An 18,827-nucleotide genomic window follows, 5' to 3' on the forward strand; every position below is an offset into this window, starting at 1 on the left:
CTCATGCATGCATGCACTCGCACACTTAGGAACATAGAAGGCCACTCTCGTGCCCATCAAATCAAATCAAGTAACCCTCCTAAGGGTGGCAACTTGGGGAAACTCTGGAAACACTTAAAACAATACTGAATCTTTCCCAAAGGTGGGAAAGAGAGAAATACTGATAGAAGATAAATAGTAACCCAAAGAGCTATTGTTTCATGTTTATATATTGGGAGCTGAAGAGAAAATTGAAAACGTGGCACACATGGTTAAAAAAAAGTCCTCCAAAACCAAAGAGCTCTGATTAGATTTAATTAACTGCATTTCAAGACAGTCATGCACCACATAATGACATTCTAGTCAATGACAGACGGCATATACGATGGTGGTCCCATAAGATAATGGAGCTGAAAAATTCCTATTGCCTAGTGATGTCATAGCACAATTATTAATACCTTTTTTAAAAAAATAATCTAGTACAGCCTAAGTGTACAGTGTTTATAAAGTCTATAGGATTGTACAGTAATGTCCTAGGACTTCACATTCACTCACCACTTACTGACTCACCCAGAGCAACTTCCAAGCTGGCAATCTCTATTCATGGTAAGTGCCTTATACAAGGGTATCATTTTTTAAACTTTTATGCTATATTGTTACTGTATCTTTTCAAAGTTTGGATATGTTTAGGTATACAAATTCTTACCATTGTGTTACAATTGCCTACAGCATTCAGCACAGTTACATGCTGTACAGGTTTGTAGCCCAGGTACAACAGGCTACACCATATAGCCTAGGTGTATAGCAGGCTGTACCTACTAGGTTTGTGTAAGTATAATTTATGATGGCACAACAATGAAATCGCCTAATGACACATTTCTCAAAATGCATGCCCATTGTTCATTAAGTGACACACAACTATATAAGACAATTCTTTGTGGTGATATGTATATATATATATAATTATGTGTGTGTATGTTTCAATAAACTATATAAAAGAAAACTAAATAAAAGAAATCATATAAAAGAAATAAACTATATAATTGCCTGGACCATTCCAATAGCACCTAACTGGTCTCCCCACTTCAACTCTCCAGCACCCTAACTCTTCCGTTCTCCATATCCAACCAATGTGTTCTCTTGAAATGCAAATCTGACTGATAGTCTGTGATAAAACCCTTCCATGGCTTCTCCAGTTTTCTAAGTGTGCTATACATGTCAACACATTTAATTCTTCCCAAAACTCTATGGGGTAAGCACTGTTATGGGAATTATCACCATTACAGATGAGTAAAGTGACATACACAGAATTAAGTAACTTGTACAAGGTCACACAGCCAGTAATAGCACAGAGTTCAGCATCAGAGTACATGTTCTTTACCACTACACTATGCAATTTGAAATACAACTCATAAAAAATACAGCTTTATATTACTATAAATTATATATATTATATATATATGAATTATAATTTAAAGGTAAAAGTTATCATTGCTCCATAGGATCTAGAATATTCTTGGCCAAAACAAGGATTATACTGCTGTTGTGCATACCCTAATTTTGGTTGGCATAGTAGGCAGAATAATGGTCCCCCCAAAGATGTCCACATCCTACTCCCCAGAACCTATAAATATGTTACTTTACGTGGTAAATGAGAATTAAAGTTGTAGATGGAATTAAAGTTGCTAACCAGCTGACCTTGAAATGGGTAGAGTACCCTGAATTACTCAGGTGGGCCCAATGTAATTACAAGGGTCCTGATAGGCAGAAGGAGGAGGCAGAAGAGAGAGAACTAGAGAGACGAGAGCCTGGCATCACTGGCTTAGGAGCTGGGGGCATGGAGCCATGAGTGGGCGGCCTCTGGAAGCTGGAAAAGGCAGGGAAACAGATTCTCACTTAGAACCTCCAGAAGGAACGCTCAGCTGATATCCTGATTTTAACCCAGTGAGACCTATTTCACACTTCTGACCTCTAGAACTTTAAGATAATAAATTTGTGTTGAATTGTTTGTTTCTGCAGCAATAGGAAACTAATACAGTTGGGTTGTTTTTCTGAGTTCTAGCTTTGTTAACAGTAACACCATCCAAGAAAACAGTGTCCAGTTTTAAGTTTTCTCCTTCTGCTTTTGCTAAAGAAAGTAGTTGACTCAGGTTCTGATTCCCCTTTTCCAACCTCACCCTCATCTTCTCAGAACATTAATCTGGCAAGAGAGGTTTACTGGAGTATTGAATCAGCAGTACTATCGCTATATTTCTATGGGATGGGAAAAAATGTTATTGTAAATAATGGCCTTTATAGCTTTCTGGTGGTCTGACTTCAACACACACAGCAGCTCTTGCTTCCCTCACTCTAATATGTCTCCACCAAACAGGCCCATAGGAGGAAACCAACGCAATGGAAACCATGGTGGTGAACATCTGTAAGCTCCCATGGGCTCTTCTCATTGAACTGCTCGCGTGGAAGGATAAATGAGTGTCATAGGGAATTCACTGTGCTCATTAGGCTGAAATTTCTGTGTTTGACTTCATCCTGTTTTAATGTCACTTCTGTCACAGTCTTGAAATAGTTATCAAGTGCCCCCACCACCCCAATTTGACCTTTCTGTCCATCAGATAATTGAGACCGTGCCAGGATGAAAGTTCTCTCCAGCAAATTGACTATGATGCTTGGTTCTTAACAATGATTACAGAAGCAAGAATTTTCCTAGCATTGGTTCTCTGGAGAGCTGTTCTGGGTCAGTTCTGCCATAGAAGCAGAATCTTATGATTTTACAAAAGATACCAACTGCTCTCTCCCACCACAGTCCTTACCAGTTGGTGAGAGATTACAGACCCAGGCTAAGTGCCTGACTTGGGTTCCAGTCCAGATCTGATGATCAGCTGCAAACAGCCAGGCAGTGTCAGGAACTGCTCTCATTCATATGCAACTCCTTGGCTCTGAGAGATCCAAAAAAACATGCAATGCCTACCCTACCCCAACACTGAGCACTTATTCCTGTTATTTTTTTTTTTTTTTTTTTGAGAAATCAGCTTAAGTATCACCACAGAGCAATCTATGGTGATATTTAATCCCACATAGTTAACATGCAGTTAGGACTTCATGATTTATATTGCAACCATTCATTCTATCAATACATTTTTTTTTTTTTTACCTACTCTACTCATCCGTATCCCATCTGCTATGGTCTGAATGTTTGTGTCTCCCCCAAATTTATAGCTGAAACTGAATCACCAACGTGATGTATTAGGAGACAGGGATGTTGAGAAGTGATGAGCAGAGTCCTCATGCATGGGATTAGTTCCCTGACAAAGAGACCCCAGAGCCTGCCTTGCCTCTTCCACTATGTGAGGATGTAGTGAGAAGACACGATCTATGAACCAGAAAGTGGGCTCCCCCCTCCAGACATAGAAGTTTGGACTTCCCAGCCTTCAGAACGTGAGAAATAAATTTCTGTTGTTTAAACTACCCCGTTTATGGTATTTTGTTATAGCAGCCTGAATGGACTAAGACACCACCAAATCAACAAGTATATATTTATATCTACCTTATATTTATACCTGCCTTAACCAGGCACTTTGTCCAGCACTGGACATATAGTGGTGAGCTAACATCAAGAGATTCCTTCCCTGATGGAGTGGGAAAGAAAAATATACTTGAACTAAACAGAAAAATGTCCATCCATCAATAGAGACACTGAAATCCTAGTTTAAATAATAGGAACAACAACAAACAGCACCATATGACCCAGCAATTCCACTGCTGGGTGTATATTCAAAGGTGGGGAATTTTGTATATTATAAAGATATCTGGACTCTTATGTTTATTGCAGCACTATTCACAATAGCCAAGATTTGGAATCAACCTAAGTGTCCATCAACAGATGAATGAAGAAATTTGTGGTACATATACACAATGCAATATTATATAGCCATAAAAAGAATGAAATCCTATCATTTGCAACAACATGGATGGAACTGGAGAACATTATGTTAAGTGAAATAACCCAAGCACAGAAAGTCAAATCTCACAGGTTTACACTCATATGTGGGAGCTAAACATTAAAAACGATTGATCTCATGGAGACAGAGAGTAGAATGATGGTTACCAGAGGTTGGGAAGGGTATCCAGGAGAGGGAGATAAAATGGGGACAGTTAATAGATGCAAAAATATAGTTATCTAGAATGAATAATATTTGATAGCACAACAAAGTGACTATAGTCAACAATATGTTAGAGTATATTTTAAAATAACTAAAAGAGTGGACTTGGAATGTTCCTAACACAAAGAAATGATAAATGCCTGAGTTGATGGATATCCCAATTACCCTGAATTGATTAATTCACATTGTATGCCTGTATCAAAAGAACACATGTACCCTACACAGATATACAACTATTATGTACCCATGATAATAAAAAATTTTTAAAAAGCAATTCTCCAGACTACTAAGATATAAAAATGTTGATAAGTAGCAAAAATAAAAGGAAAAATGAAATAAGCATGATATTTTACATGATAGGATTAGTACAAAAGAGAGGTAAAATTATATTTGGGAGGAATATTGAAAAGATGAATATGAGGCTGGGTACGGTAGCTCACACCTGTAATCCTAACACTTCGGGGAGCCAAGGCAGGAGGACTGCTTGAGGCCAGGAGTTCAAGAACAGCCTGAGCAACATGGTGAGAGCCTGTCTCTACAAAAAACCAGAAAAATTAGCGGGGTGTGGTGGCACGAGCCTGTAGTCCCAGTTACTTAGGAGGCTGAGGCAGGAGGATTGCCTTCTGGGCTCAGGAATTTGAAGTCGCAGTGAGCTATAACACCACTGTACTCTAGCCCAGGGCAACAGAGTGAAACCTCGTCTCAAAAACAAACAAACAAATAGAAAGATGAGTACGTAATAACAGCATAAGAAATCCTCTAAGCCTTTAATAAATAAAACAGTATTGGATTGTAACCCAAAGTACAAAACAAATCTTTCTGAGCCCATACTGATAAAACAATAAATGAGAAAATAGATAAATAAATGAATGGGTGGGGGAGAGACCCATCTCTCATGCAGATGAATAATTTATAAAGATACTTTACCCTCAAGGAGATGGAACATAACTGTCCTTTAAGGGTAGGTTATACATAGTGACTTCTTTCCAAAAAATATAGAATAGAAAAAAAAAAAAAGAGAATAGTTAACCTGTGGAGAAACCTGACATATGCTACACTATCTCAGCCAGGTGATCAAGATTAACATCAACAGATAAGTCAAGTTTATAGTATGTTCCCTGGATATGTTGTGATGAAAATGACACTTTACCTCTATGATCTTCCTTCAAAAAAACCAGAACACCAGTATAGTCATGAAAAAAAAAAATCTGAGAAGTAAAAATTGAGGGACATTCTACCAAGTACTTGACGAGTACTCCTCAAACCTGTCCAAGTATAAGAAAACAAGGTAAGTCTGAGAAACTGCCACAGCCAAGAAGAGCCTAGAGAGATATGACAGCTAATGTAAGGGGACATTCTGGACGGGACGGAAAAAAGACACTAGAGGAGAATGAAGAAAATCTGCATAAAGTGTACCATACTAACATAAGACATTAACAATAGGGGAAAATGGGTGGGAGGTATATGAGAATTCTCTATACTAACTTTGCGGTTTTTCTTTAAATCTAAACTGTTTTAAAATTTTAAAAGTTTATTTAAAAAAAAAGACAAAGAAAATACTCTTGCAATGCCAGATCTTTTGGCATTCCAGGAACAATATAGACAAGGTCCCCAACACTTCCAAATTAATTACCTATAGCTGTGGTCCCCAACTCCCAGGCTGCTGACTGGTACGGTCAGTGGCCTCTCAGGAACTGAGTCGCACAGCAGGAGGTGAGCAGTGGTAGAGCAAGCAAAGTTTCCTCTGTATTTACAGCCGCTCCCCATCGCTCACATCACAGCCTGAGCTCCGTCTCCTGTCAGATCAGTGGTGGCATCAGATTCTCATAGGAGCTCGAACCCTACTGTAAACTGAGCATGCGAGGGATCTAGGTTGCGCAATCCTTATGAGAATCGAATGCCTGACTGATGATCTGAGGTGGAGCTGAGGCGGTGATGCTAGCGCTGGGGAGTGGCTACAAATACAGATTATCATTAGCAGCAAGGTTTGACTGCACAGAGACCATAATAAATCAATTGCTGCAGACTCATATCAAAACCCCATCAGTGAGTGTCAAATGACAATTAAGCCGCATCTGGTGGAGGGCGTTATAGTGGCAAGTGAGCATCTTACTTCAATTGTACAGCTGCATCAGGTGGCAGGCTTGAAATCACAATTTGACACTTATTTTAGTCTGTGTGTGGCCTGCCCATTATTTTATTTACCACTTTCATCTGCGCCTCTTTCCCATACCATGCACTTGTCTGAGTCATGGTTTTAATAAGCCCACAATCTAACCTTAGCAAAAATCAGTAAAAAACAAATGTTGCTGGAGAGCTTCTTTGAAAAGGGGGAATGACCCAGTGATGAGACAGCAGAAGACTCTAAGACTGCCAAAAAAATGAAAGCTGCATTTAAAAGAAAGTACCAAGAGTCCTACTTAAATTGGGTTCATTGCAACAGAGGTGATTCACATTCTCCAAGCCCACTTTGTATAATATGTGGTGACCAGCTATCCACTGCTTTGCCACACGGAGACCAAGCACCCTGCATTGAAAGACAAGGCTTTGAAGTTCAAAAGAAAAAAAAATGTGAACACAAAGAACAGAAGCATTTATTCAAGGCCACCACTTCATCAAATGTTTCTGCATTGAGAACATCCTTCTTAGTGGCTAACCACATTGCTAAAGCTAAGAAGCCCTTTACTATTGGTGAAGAGTTGATCCTGCCTGTTGCGAAGGGCATTTGCTGTGAACTTTCAGGAGAGGCTGCAGTTCAAAAGGTGGCACATGTTTCCTCTTTTGGCTAGCACCATAACTAGACAAATTGATGAAACAGCAGAGGATAGGGAGGCACAATTGTTAGGATTAATGAGTCACTCTGGTACACAATCCAGGTTGCAAAGTCTACCGATGTTGACAACAAGGCAACAATGCGTATTTCTGTGGGATATATTCTTCAGGAGGATGTGCATGAGGATATGTTATGTGCACTTTTGTTGCCAATCAACACCACACCTGCAGAACTATTCAAGTCTCTGAATGATTACATGTCAGGAAAAATGAATTTATCATTTTGTGTTGGTATACGCACGGACGGAGCAGCTGCCATGACTGGACAGCTTTCTGGTTTCACTACTTGGGTCAAAGGGTTCGATTCTTAATGTGAGTCTATGTACTGTGTCATCTATAGGGAAATGCTGGCTAGCCAAAAAATGTCACCTAAACAACATTTTGCAGGATGTGATTAAAATTATCAACCACATAAAAGTATTAGGTTATTAAGTATGAAATGTCCAATTTCCTTAAGTACTAAATTAGACAGTTACTATCTCTGGCATTTCATTGTGACATTTCTTGTTTTATTTTTACTGTGAAGGTACATCCTCATTCTTTCAGACACACATTTTGGCTTGTGATTATCTTTCAAATTTTCTTTTAGAGCAATTTTTGTGAAACCATGGGTAAGTAAAAAATTCATGTTATTTTTTATTATGAGTTCTGTCGTGGAACCAATGCAGAGCAGACAGCTCAAAATATCAACCAAGTATTTGGGAAGGATGTGGCTAATGAACGCACAGTGCGTCGATGGTTTGAGAAGTTCCATTCTGGTGATTTTAATCTTGAAAATGAGCCACGTGGGTAACCTGACACCAGGGTGGATAATAGTGAGCCGAAAGCTGTAGTGGAAGCAAATCCACCTTAACCTACACATGAATTAGCAGCAAGGTTTGACTTTACTATTCCGACAACATTGGACCATTTGAAACACATCAGCAAAGTAAAGAAGCTGTATAGATGGGTACTGCATGAATTAAAAGAGCGTCAAAAGAGATATCATCTCGAAGTTTGCCTTTCTTTGCTGTCACGACATAAAGATGAACCATTTCTACACTGTATTAAGTGTGATGAAAAATGGATTCTTGTTAACAGTCAAAAGCATTTGGCATGATGGTGAGATAAAGATGAAGTGCTAAAACACAGTCCAAAACCGAATATTCATGAAAAAAAGCTAACGGTGTCTGTTTGGTGGTCCAGAGCTGGTATTACCCACTAGAGCTTCATGAAACCTGGTCAGTCTATTACAATGGATGCCTACTGCAACCAACTGGATGAAATATTGAGGGTGCTTGTGGTTAAGCGACCAAGATTGGTCAATAGAGACAGGCCAATTCTCTTCCAAGACAACTGTCAACCACATGTCGCACAAACGACGCTGCTCAAACTACAGAGGCTGGACTTAGAAACTTTCTGTCATCCACCATATTCACCAGACCTTGCACCAGCTGACTACCTCTTCTTCCAGGCTTTGGACCACTTCTTGCAATGACAAATATTCAAGTTATCAACAAGCTGTGGAAAATGCCTTTTGAGATTTTATGGCCACTCACTCTCCAGGCTTCTTTGCTGCTGGCATAAACAAGCTATCCCTGAGATGGCAAAACTGTGTTGATAGGTTATGTGCATACTTTGATTAATTGTGCTGCTTCTTGTTTGAGTTATAACAAAATAAACTTTTGATTCAAAATCAGACATTTCACATTTAATGACCTACTGCCTGCCCTTAACTCACATGTGTTCACACAGCTCTGTGAGGAGATGGACGCAGAGCATATATGACTTCCCTTATACATAGAGGTGAGATGGCTTTCTAAACGTAGATCACCAGCCAGAATTTTTGAGTTACAAGAGCTGCTCCAGAGATTTCTTTTAGAAAAACAGTCACCACTGGCAGCACATTTCGGTGACACAGAAGGGGTCATAAAACTTGCTTACTTGTATGACATATTCAACCTGCTCAGTGAACTCAATCTGTCACTTCAGGGGAGAACAACTGTGTTCAAGTCGGCAAATAAAGTGGCTGCATTCAAAGCCAAACTGGAATTATGGGGGCAATGAGTGAATATTGTGATTTTTGACATGTTTCAAACATTAGCAGAGATTTTGAAAGAGACTGAGCCAGGGCCTTCTTTCTCCCAGCTGGTGTAGGATCACCTGTCTCAGCTTTCAAAAGAGTTTGAGCATTACTTCCCAACCACAAAGATCCGGAACTGGGAAGGAATGGATCTGAGACCCATTTGTGACTAAGCCAGGTGAATCGACTTTGTCCATGCTAGAAGATGATCAAATGCTTGAGATTGCAAATGACGATGGCCTTAAAAGTATGTTTGAGACAACTTCAAATATCCATACATTGTGGATTACAGTCACGGTGGAATATCCTGCAATTGCCACGAAAGCACTGAAAAGCCTGCTTCCATTTCCCACATCCTATCTTTGTGAAGCAGGGTTTTCTGCAGTGACAGCAACCAAAAGGAGATGACAGAGCAGACTGGACATAAGCAACACATTTCAGGTGTCACTGTCTCCCATCACCCCTAGATGGGACGGTCTAGTTGCAGGAAAAGAAGCTCAGGGCTCCCACTGATTCTGCATTATGGTGAATTGTACAATTATTTAATTATATATTACAGTATAATAACAAGAAAAATAAAGTACACAATAAATGTAATGCACTGGAATCATCCTGAAACCATCCTTCCCACCCCACCTCTAAGGTCCGTGGAAAAATTGTCTTACATGAAACTGGTCACTGGTGCCAAAAAGGTTGGGGACTGCTGCCCTGTAGGAATCAGGGTTAGCAGAGCCAATGTGTTATATTAACACAATGTTTGAAGAAGAGGTTATTTGGCTTATTCATCTAAGCCTTTGTCTCTTAGGTATTTCTCTGCTACAATTTCAAACTAAGAATGTATTGTTTCTATTTTGATGTCTGAATAGCAGAGGAAAATAATTTTCTCTGTTTTTAATTAGTGACCATTCTACACTAAAAGTCACAGTCTTTTTTATTTAAAATTTAGGATTTCAGTGAAATACATAACTTTCTCAGCAATTTTGTTACAATTCCTTCAACCTGCCTCTTTGTTGCTTTTCAGCACTGTTCATTTTTTCTCTGTGTGTTCACTACGCTACGAATTGTTATTTCGAAATTGCATAAGGGTTTTATTGTGAAACTTTGCCTTCCTAGTTTGATCTTCCATAATATAGGTCAGCACACGTCTCTCCCCTGAGACAATTTGCACCTTACTCCCCCACAAAGGGACATAGCTCGCATCACTTGGGCAGGGAGAGCGTGAGAAAGTATCACTGTAGCGCAGTACTAGACACTCATCCGGCAGGTTACCTTAAGTATTATAAGTATTATATTACCAGAACTTGAATAGCAACAATAATAACTCATTTTACACCAAAGGGGGAAAAAAAGGAAAGAAGAGAAAAAAGAGAGAACTAAAGAAAAAACGGGAAAAGAAGGGAGGGGAACGGAAAGAAAAAGCAAAAGCAGGACTTCATTGTTGAAGGTCTATTATATTTTCCCCCATTTTCCTAAAAAGTTAACGCGAAGAAGAGAAAAGAAAAGGCAACGTTCCCAGGATTTTAAATCCCATGAGCCCAGAAGCTGTGAAAATCCTGTTTAAAATCATCCCGGGAAATTGGCTTTGGGACGACGTCTCCCAGCTACTGGATCAATGGGCTCCCGCTTCTTTCTAACAATCGTCCCGTTGGACGTCCCCTGAGGACACAGCAGCTGGCTAGAGTCGCCAGACCAGACTTCTCTAACTGAATGTAGATTAGATGTGCAGGTGGAGGGGATAAGAGTAATTCTGGCTCAGCAGCCACGAACTCCCCCCACCCCCGCCGGGCAGGTGCTCCGCATGCCACCCGCACAGCTGGGACGCTAAGAGGCCGCGACCACGCAGACAGGGCCCCCTCCTCCCGTACCTAACGCGTGGCCGGCCCCTGCCTCCGGGCGACGCCGCCTTTCCTGGGATCTTAGCATCTCCTGAGTAGTTAGTTCTGCATTCTAATCACGCCCCTGTGTCTTTGAAAACTTACCCCAACTTTGCAAGAAGATGAGAACCGGCTAGTGGGGAACTCTAAATTTTCACCAAGTAAAACTGACAAAATCAGACGCTATTGGCAAGAAACCCAGGACCTCCGGCTCCCCGCCCCGCACCCGCCCGCACCCCCCGTTCCCGGCTCGCTGGGTGCAAAGTCGGCTGCCCGCCCAGACCCTCAGCCCACGGCCGCCGAGACGCGGTCGGCGAGCGCCACGTCGGGGGGCTGCGGGTTTGGGGGAGGCTGGTCCGAGCAGGAGCGGGCGGCGGGGTAGAGGTACCCGAGCAACTTACAGCCCAGGGCGACCACCAGGTACCGCAGCAGCAGCAGGAGGAGGCGGTGGCGGCTCCTCCTCGCCATCTTCCCCGGGCCCGAGCCGGCTGCTCCGCCGAGGTCGAGGGTCCCAGCCGCGGGAGCGCGGGAGGCCGGTGGGGGCCCTTGAACTTCTGGGGCGGGGGCGGAGGAGAGAGGCCAGGAGGGGAGGGGCGGGTCTTGGTGGGATGTCAGTTTCCCTCTTCCCGGGGCGCCTTCCCCGCCGGGTTGCCGAGAGCAGGTCCTCCTGCCCTGGGCTGGGGGGCTCTGGGCTGCTCCTTTAGGGCGGCTGGGGTGAGAAGGGGAGGGCGTGAAAGCCGGACAAGGTGTCCGCGGGGTCCTAGTGAGGGGACAGCAGGAGGCGAGCAGCAGAAGGGACCGCCCTGGCGGGTCGTCCCCCGCCCCCGCGCCGCTGGGATTGATCGGCTTTGTGTCTGGTCTCGCGCGGGGCTGCCAGCTGTCCCCAGGGCGAGGAGCCCGGGGGCGGGGAGCGCGGGCGGGCAGAGGGTTAGGGGGGATGGTGGTGGGTATGGGTGGGGAAACTCCTCCTGCTTTGCCCCAACTCCTTTCTTCTCCTCCTTGGCTCAAAAGTTCTTTTGGCTTTTCAGCCTAAGGGTGGAGACTTTTGGAAAATTTCTGCCCAAGGGGCGAAGCTGAAGGGGAGGCCCCACGAGGAGATGGGGTTCGCGGGCTCCGCCTCGGACTCGAGAGGAAAAAAAAAAAAGTATATTAAAAAAAGCAACCAAGACTCGTGCTGGAAGTCAGGTTTCAGATTTTAGCGACAGCCTTGGTCTCTTCTCCATTTAAGCTTTTTGCTCCTTGGAGATTTAAGGTGTGTTTTGCGTTCTTTGCTTTTTCAAGTCTCAGAGTTGGAAGTTCATCTAACGGTGTGAAATATTTATCATGTTTCTTTCCAGTTACATAACTGCCTGTGGAGTTTTCCACATGTTACAACTCTACAGCTGCCCTTTGTCAGGTTTATTTTTGGTCTACTGTGCTTTTAAAAGGGAAATCCATTATGAATGCTCTGTTGTGTACTTTAAAATTGACCCGCATTTATATTGGACAGACTTACAAAGGCTAAACTGGCAATTTTTATATTTGCTCCTAGGGACCAAAAGTGTCTGGTGTATTCAAGAGTATTGATGGGTCTGGAAAAAGGATGTTCCCAGAAGAAATTGTTATACATCTGTTTTTTTTTTTTGTTTTGTTTTAGTTTTAAGGTAGAAAAATGGGCAAAGTTCTGTATACAAGATAGTTGATTTAGTGGTGTACATATAAAGAATTCAGCTAGCTCAGTGGACAAAGGCGACTAGAGTTTAGCTATGCAGAGCTGAAAGGAAGGAGGCATCCCTGCTGTTGCCTTGGTGACAGTGATGAAAGCTTAGTACCCATGGGGGGAGGGGCAGAGGACCCAGGGGGCCCAGAAAGGAAAGTCAAAATAACAAAATGTTAGAGCTCATACTCCAGTCAAGCAAGAAGAAGGAGAACAGATTTAACAACAGGCTTATTCCAGTTTTTCTGGGCAGCAGTAAGAAGGATTTGATGCTTAAAAAGAAAAGTTGATGGCATCCTCTTTTTTCTCATTCTTGCTACAATTATATGTCTTTTTTACTTCTCCCTAAAGATACACAAAAAAGGCATAGTTGAATTAAAAAATTCTGTGACATCCTATGTGAGTAATTGACTCACTCAGTTGTTTGCCACCCAGCCAAGGCATTTGTCAAATGACTACCATGTGCCAGATGCTGGAGGACAACAGTGAACAGGAATTGAGGCTTTGCTGTTAACAAGCTCACAGTCTTAAGGAGAGACTCTCATCGGGAAAGACCTCTAATGCCACCTAATAAATGTTACAGGAGGACAGAAAATAACAACTATTTTTATTGCACGCTTTCTCAGTGGGAGAGGCTGACTAATGCAGTATCTAATGTCCCAACAGTTCTGTAAAAGAGGAAATGTGATCATTCCCACTTTACAGATGAGAAAACTAGGCTGAGACATGCTAAATGGCTTGTCCAAGGTCAATAAGGGGATGTTCCTTCTATTGGGGGTAGGGAAAGGGCTTTCTTCATTAGACCTTGAAAAATGGGTTAAATTTTGAAAGGAAGGAATTAAAGGAAGGGCGTTCTAGATAGAGAAAAGAGCAGTATCAAAAGCTGAGACATCTAAAACTATGGCTTGTTTAGTAAAAGCAAGGTTCTGCAGCATTAGAATTGGGTTGGGGGTGGTGGTTGTGGTAGAAACGGAAAAGGAGGTTGGATTATGGTCATTCAATGTCGTATTACTGACTCTAGACCTTATTCGACAGGTAATGAGCTTTCTGAAAGCAATGCGATAGGAATATATATAGAGGCCCACATTTTAGAACCATGCGGTTCAATATGGTAGCCTCTAGATTCAAGTGGCTCTATCAATTTGAATTCAATTATATTTAAAATTCATTTCTCCACTCACACTGACCACATTTGAAGTTCTCAATAGCCACATAGAGATAGGGGCTACCACACTGGACAATGCAGATATAGAGCATTTCCATCATTTCAGAAAGTTCTACAAGATAGTGCTGCCCTAGAACGATGATTCCTATGGAAATGTAGTGGATGGGTTAGAGATAAGAGAATTGGAATATTAGAAAAGTCTAAAAACTATTACAGTATTTTGAGAGAGAGACAAAGATGTGAAGTAAATGGTCATACTGCAATAAGTGAAAAACCAGGTATACTAAGAGGATATTTCACAAACCTGTTCAGCTGGAGTATGTCATCCATTAGATGTAGAGGTGAGAAAGGAGAAAAATTATAGGTAACAGATTTCTTGCCTGGGTGTCTGTATGTGCTGAGTACAAATAGTGTCATTAACTGAATAAGAAACATAGGGACCATACATAGTTCCAGCACGTTTGGGATGAGTTGACAGAGGACTATCTAGCTGGGTGACCAGAAATCTGTTAGAATGAGAGGTCTAGAGCTCAGGAAACCCTCAGGATTTACTAAAGAGATAAATGTAAGTAGTGGCAGCATCTCCTAGAACACCACTCACCAGACTACCTTCTCCCTTGGAGATCCTTAAATGTGATTTTCTCCTTAAAATTATGTTAAAATCCTGAATTCCAGAAGTTTCAATCCCAGTGACCACTGGGAAGCTGTATTTTTAACAAGTACCCTGAGGCTCTGATGCAATTAGTCCATGGACTGGTGTTTGAGGACTTTTCTAGAAGGCAGGAGCAGCCATAAGAGTGAATGAGATCAATCAGATAGAAAAAGTGAATACCTACATACAGATAAATCTAAGTAAATAAATACAGTAAGAGGTAGGAAGAAGACCCAAAGAAAAAACACAAGAAAGAACACTCAACAAATACGAGAACTGGCTGAGTGTGGTTGCTTTTGCTTATAATCCTTGCACTCTGGGAGGCCAAGGTGGGAAGATTGCTTTGAGGTCAGGAGCCTGACCAAGAGTGTGACATCAGCGGGCGCAACACGCTCTCCCCCCCCCACCTCCCCGCCCCGGCCCGTCACTACTAAAAATAGAAAAAATTAGCCGAGTGTGGTGGTGCATGCCTGTAGTCTCAGCTACTTGGGAGGCTGAGGCAGAAGGATTGCTCGAGGCCAGGAGTTTGAGGCTTCGGTGAGCTATGATGATGCCACTGCACTCCACCAAGGGCAACAGAGCAAGACCCTGTCTCAAAAAAAAAAAAAAAAAAACCAAAAAAAACCCCCACAAAAAAACAGAGAGCAAACTGGGAGAGAATTGGGAACCAATGCTGGAGGTGTTTATAGTGTCACATGCTAAAAAGAGAATTGGGAATTGCCTCTCATATTTAGTAATTATGAAGTCATTGCCCACTTGGATAATAGAGAAAGCAAACCTCCAAAAAACTTGTAGAATGAATATGCAGACGTGTGCTTTATACGTAGTAAACCAACTAATGCATAAGATATATTTAAAAATTTATTCATGACACTTGTTAAAGATGGAAGACAGAGTTTATTCAAAGGGGGAAGCCATAGTGATAGATATTAGCAGGAACCACTGCAATAGGGTCGTGCAGTGTAGAAGAGAGAGACTGGACTCTCCAACTCCAACAAGGACAAGTGGGGACTTAGTATATAACTAAGGAACAGGGTGGTAGGCAGCAGACGGAAAATTACTAAGAGGAGACATCAGGGATAAGGGGTTTCTGGCTTAACTGACTTGACAGGATTCTTGCTGAAGGCAGGCCAGGGTGACAAGATATCCAGCGTGGTCAGATACCAAAGGTGGGGGATTTCGATAAACTGACTTAGCAGGATTCTTGCTCAAACTGGATTCTACGAGGACAGAGAGGGAAGCCCAAGGTTGGGCCTAGTCAAGAAGAGGACTCAGAGGAAAATGACTGAAGTTTTGGTCACAGGAAAGTGTTCGTTAGATAAAAACAAATAATGAAATTTAAAGTTAAACGTTAGCAACAGGATGGTGAAAGGAATAGCAATAGTTAATACTGTCAGATTTCTCTCTGAAACGTCCGTTTCTTGACGTGCTCATGGCCGAAGAATCACCAGACGCAGCAAAGTAAGACAAGCATAAAAATGAGGTTTATTGAGGAGAGAAAAATAGGATTATAGGGCAGGAGCAAGATATAGGTTTACAGAGCGTGATACATATGCCACAGATGACGACTGGACCCACTGTCGCAGCAAAGGGAGAGCAAAAGGAAGGTGAAAAAGGGTAAGTTATGGTGTGCATCTTGTTTCATAATGCCCGGATTGGAACCTCCCTAGTGGCTCAGACGTCACCATAGAACCACTTTGCTTGAACAGTTGGGAGTTGCATTTCTATGCATGCAGGTCGTTCTAGTTCAATTTCCAAACTCTATGATACTTACGCTTGGCCCGTGGGCTAGGGAGTCCTCTGCATTCTTTTGCAGCTGGCGAGCTGTTACGATTGGCTGATTCATATGGTGTTCCCTCCTCCCGCAGAAATGGCAGTAGCTCAGGGCAGGATCAAGGTGGGGCAGGAGCAAGATGGGGGCCTGAGGCCCAACTTTGACCTTCTTCCCAGGTGGAGCAATTATACCAAGGCAATAGCACCCACTTTCGTTCCTAGGAGACCTGGAATCCCTTGCTAACTACCTAACAATACTGCTTCCTTAATGAGCAGTTGGGAGCTGGTTTCATATTCGTTCTGCTTCTAAGGATCCCTGCACCAGGGAGCATGGGACACTTGTAGGGAGGAAGAGGAGGAAGGGGGATGAAATTCTATGGAAATCCCTCTAAACTCTGTTCTCTTCTCCATGATCATATGACCCCCTTCTTTCTGCACTACCTGTCATAATCACTTTGACTCTGTAAGTTTTGTCAGGCAAACATGAATGTGGACCTGGTGTTTTAGGGCATCTTCCCATTCTTTTATTGTTTCCACCCATTCTAATTCTCAATTCAAAGTCATGTTGAGGAGGTGTCGAGGCACACCTAAAACAAGCAATGAAGGAAAGGGCTGGGTTTAAATGGAGATACTTCTCACCACATCTCAGACTTGATATTTCTGTGTTGGTTGGGTTATTTTTCCTCATGGGTGTGGAGAAGGTGCTGGAAAGTGTGCCCACACTCTGAAATGTAGAGAAAAGAGAGAGAGAGGAAAAAAAATGTCTCCTATTTCCAGAACCATGTAAATTCCCAAGTGTCTCTCATAAATTTTAAACTCCTATGGATAAAATTAAAAGTCTTTAATTAACAGGATCCCCATGACCTAACTCCTTTTATCCCTCACTATTATCTCCTCAGATAATTTTCTGATCTAGAAGCCTGGTTTCAGCCCTCCATCCTGATGTGCCCACAAGCACACTCATGCTGTGCCCCTCCCACCCTCCTATCCAGCCAAGTGAACCTATTCAGAGAAGCTCATGTTGTCTCCAGCTAACACATTACTGTTCCAAAGTGACGTCCTTCTTTAGGGGTGTTCTAACGATACAGTACTCAAAACTTACTTCCAAGGAAAATGAACATCTCACTAGCCCCATCTGGTTCTAATTACTATAGGCAGGAACATTCTTTCAGTTCTCTACTTCTAAATTACTTAACATCACTAAGTTAGTTTCACCTGCCATTTAAATGAAGGTCACCAGCAATCAGTAAATTAGTTTATTAGTGCTTGCTTTCTTTTTTTAAAAAGCATATTTATTATCAACTCCATAGTTGATTTCTTCATTGAATAATAATTAGCAATTGAATAATAAATTAGGAAAACGTGAACTTTTTTTTTTTTTTTTTTTTTTTTTTTTTTTTTTAGGCAGGGCAGTGGTGTCATCATAGCTCACTGCAACCTTGAACTCCTGGGCTCATGCAATCCTCCTGTCTCAGCCTCCCAAGTAGCTGGGACTACAGGCACATGCCACCACACCCAGCTAATTTTTTAATTTTTTGTAGTGAAGATGTTTTTTTTTTTCAATTGAATTTTCATAAGGGAGGAAATAACATTTAACAAACATTTCCCAGGATCAAACAAAGGATGGACAGGCCTCAATTAGTCTAGAGCCATGAAATCATAACAGTGAAAACTTGGGGAAAATTTAGAGATAATTTCCAACTCCCCGCCCCCCATTCCTACGTTCCTCATTTTACAGTTAAGAAAAATGAGGACCAAAGTGGTGAAAGGGCTTATTCAAGCTCTTATAGCAAGATAACCAGAAAGCCATGTCTGGACTGAACACTAGTTATGTCTTTTCTGTGCAGTTCTTAAAGCAGCATAGATCCTTCTACATGTGCTGGGAAAGGATTTACCTTTTTGCATATAACTTGACTCAAGTTATACTTTATTTTCCCCCAAAGAGTTCTTGCCTAGGACAGCTATACTTAATATACGTCCATAATTAAATAGTGAGTAGGGAGGGTAGAAACTCTCCATTATGTTGCAGAGAGCTATGCAATCTAACTTAACATCTTGTATCTTGGGTGATATAATCCAGATGAGAAAATGCTGAAAGGATTTGGGATAGAGCCAGTGATTCTTCCATTTGGTCTCTGCTCTCTAGAGCACTCTTAAAGATAATGATGATGATGTTAATTGTTAACATTTATTAAGTGCTATATGCTTGGCATTATGCAAAACATTTTATAGGCATTATCAAATAAACACCTTTGTGAGGAGGTACTGTTATATTTCCATTTTACTGATGAGGAAACAAAGGCTTAGAGAAGTTAAAAGTTAAAAGTTCCTGACCTGGGACTAGGAAATAATTGAGCCATATTTAAACCCACGTTCGTCTCACTTCAAGACCCATGTTCTTAACCGCTGCTATAGTCTGAATGTTTGTGTTCCCTCAAAATTCATATGTTGAAGTCTACCTCCCAAGGTAATGGTATTAAGAAGTAGAACATTTGGGAGGTGAGTAGTTCATAAAGGTACTGCCCTAATGAATGAGATTAGTGTGCTTATGAAAGAAGCTTGACAAAGCTTATTTGCCCCTTCCGTCATGTGAATATGTAACAAGAAGGTACCATTTTTGAAAAAAAGAGCAAG

General features: G+C 41.7%; 1 protein-coding gene across 1 annotated transcript in view; it reads right to left on the reverse strand.

The window, feature by feature from the left end:
- JAM2 (junctional adhesion molecule 2) overlaps nt 1-11,553 on the reverse strand; it is a 65,504-nt gene extending 53,951 nt beyond the window's left edge. Inside the window, exon 1 of the mRNA XM_069472426.1 lies at nt 11,309-11,553. Within this exon, the coding sequence (XP_069328527.1) occupies nt 11,309-11,375 (67 nt within the window). The 5' untranslated portion in view covers nt 11,376-11,553. The remainder of the gene's footprint in view (nt 1-11,308) is intronic.
- Nucleotides 11,554-18,827: the final 7,274 nt, after the last annotated feature.

This window comes from Eulemur rufifrons, chromosome 7 (genome assembly GCF_041146395.1).
Source record: "Eulemur rufifrons isolate Redbay chromosome 7, OSU_ERuf_1, whole genome shotgun sequence".
Taxonomy (NCBI): Eukaryota; Metazoa; Chordata; class Mammalia; order Primates; family Lemuridae; genus Eulemur; species Eulemur rufifrons.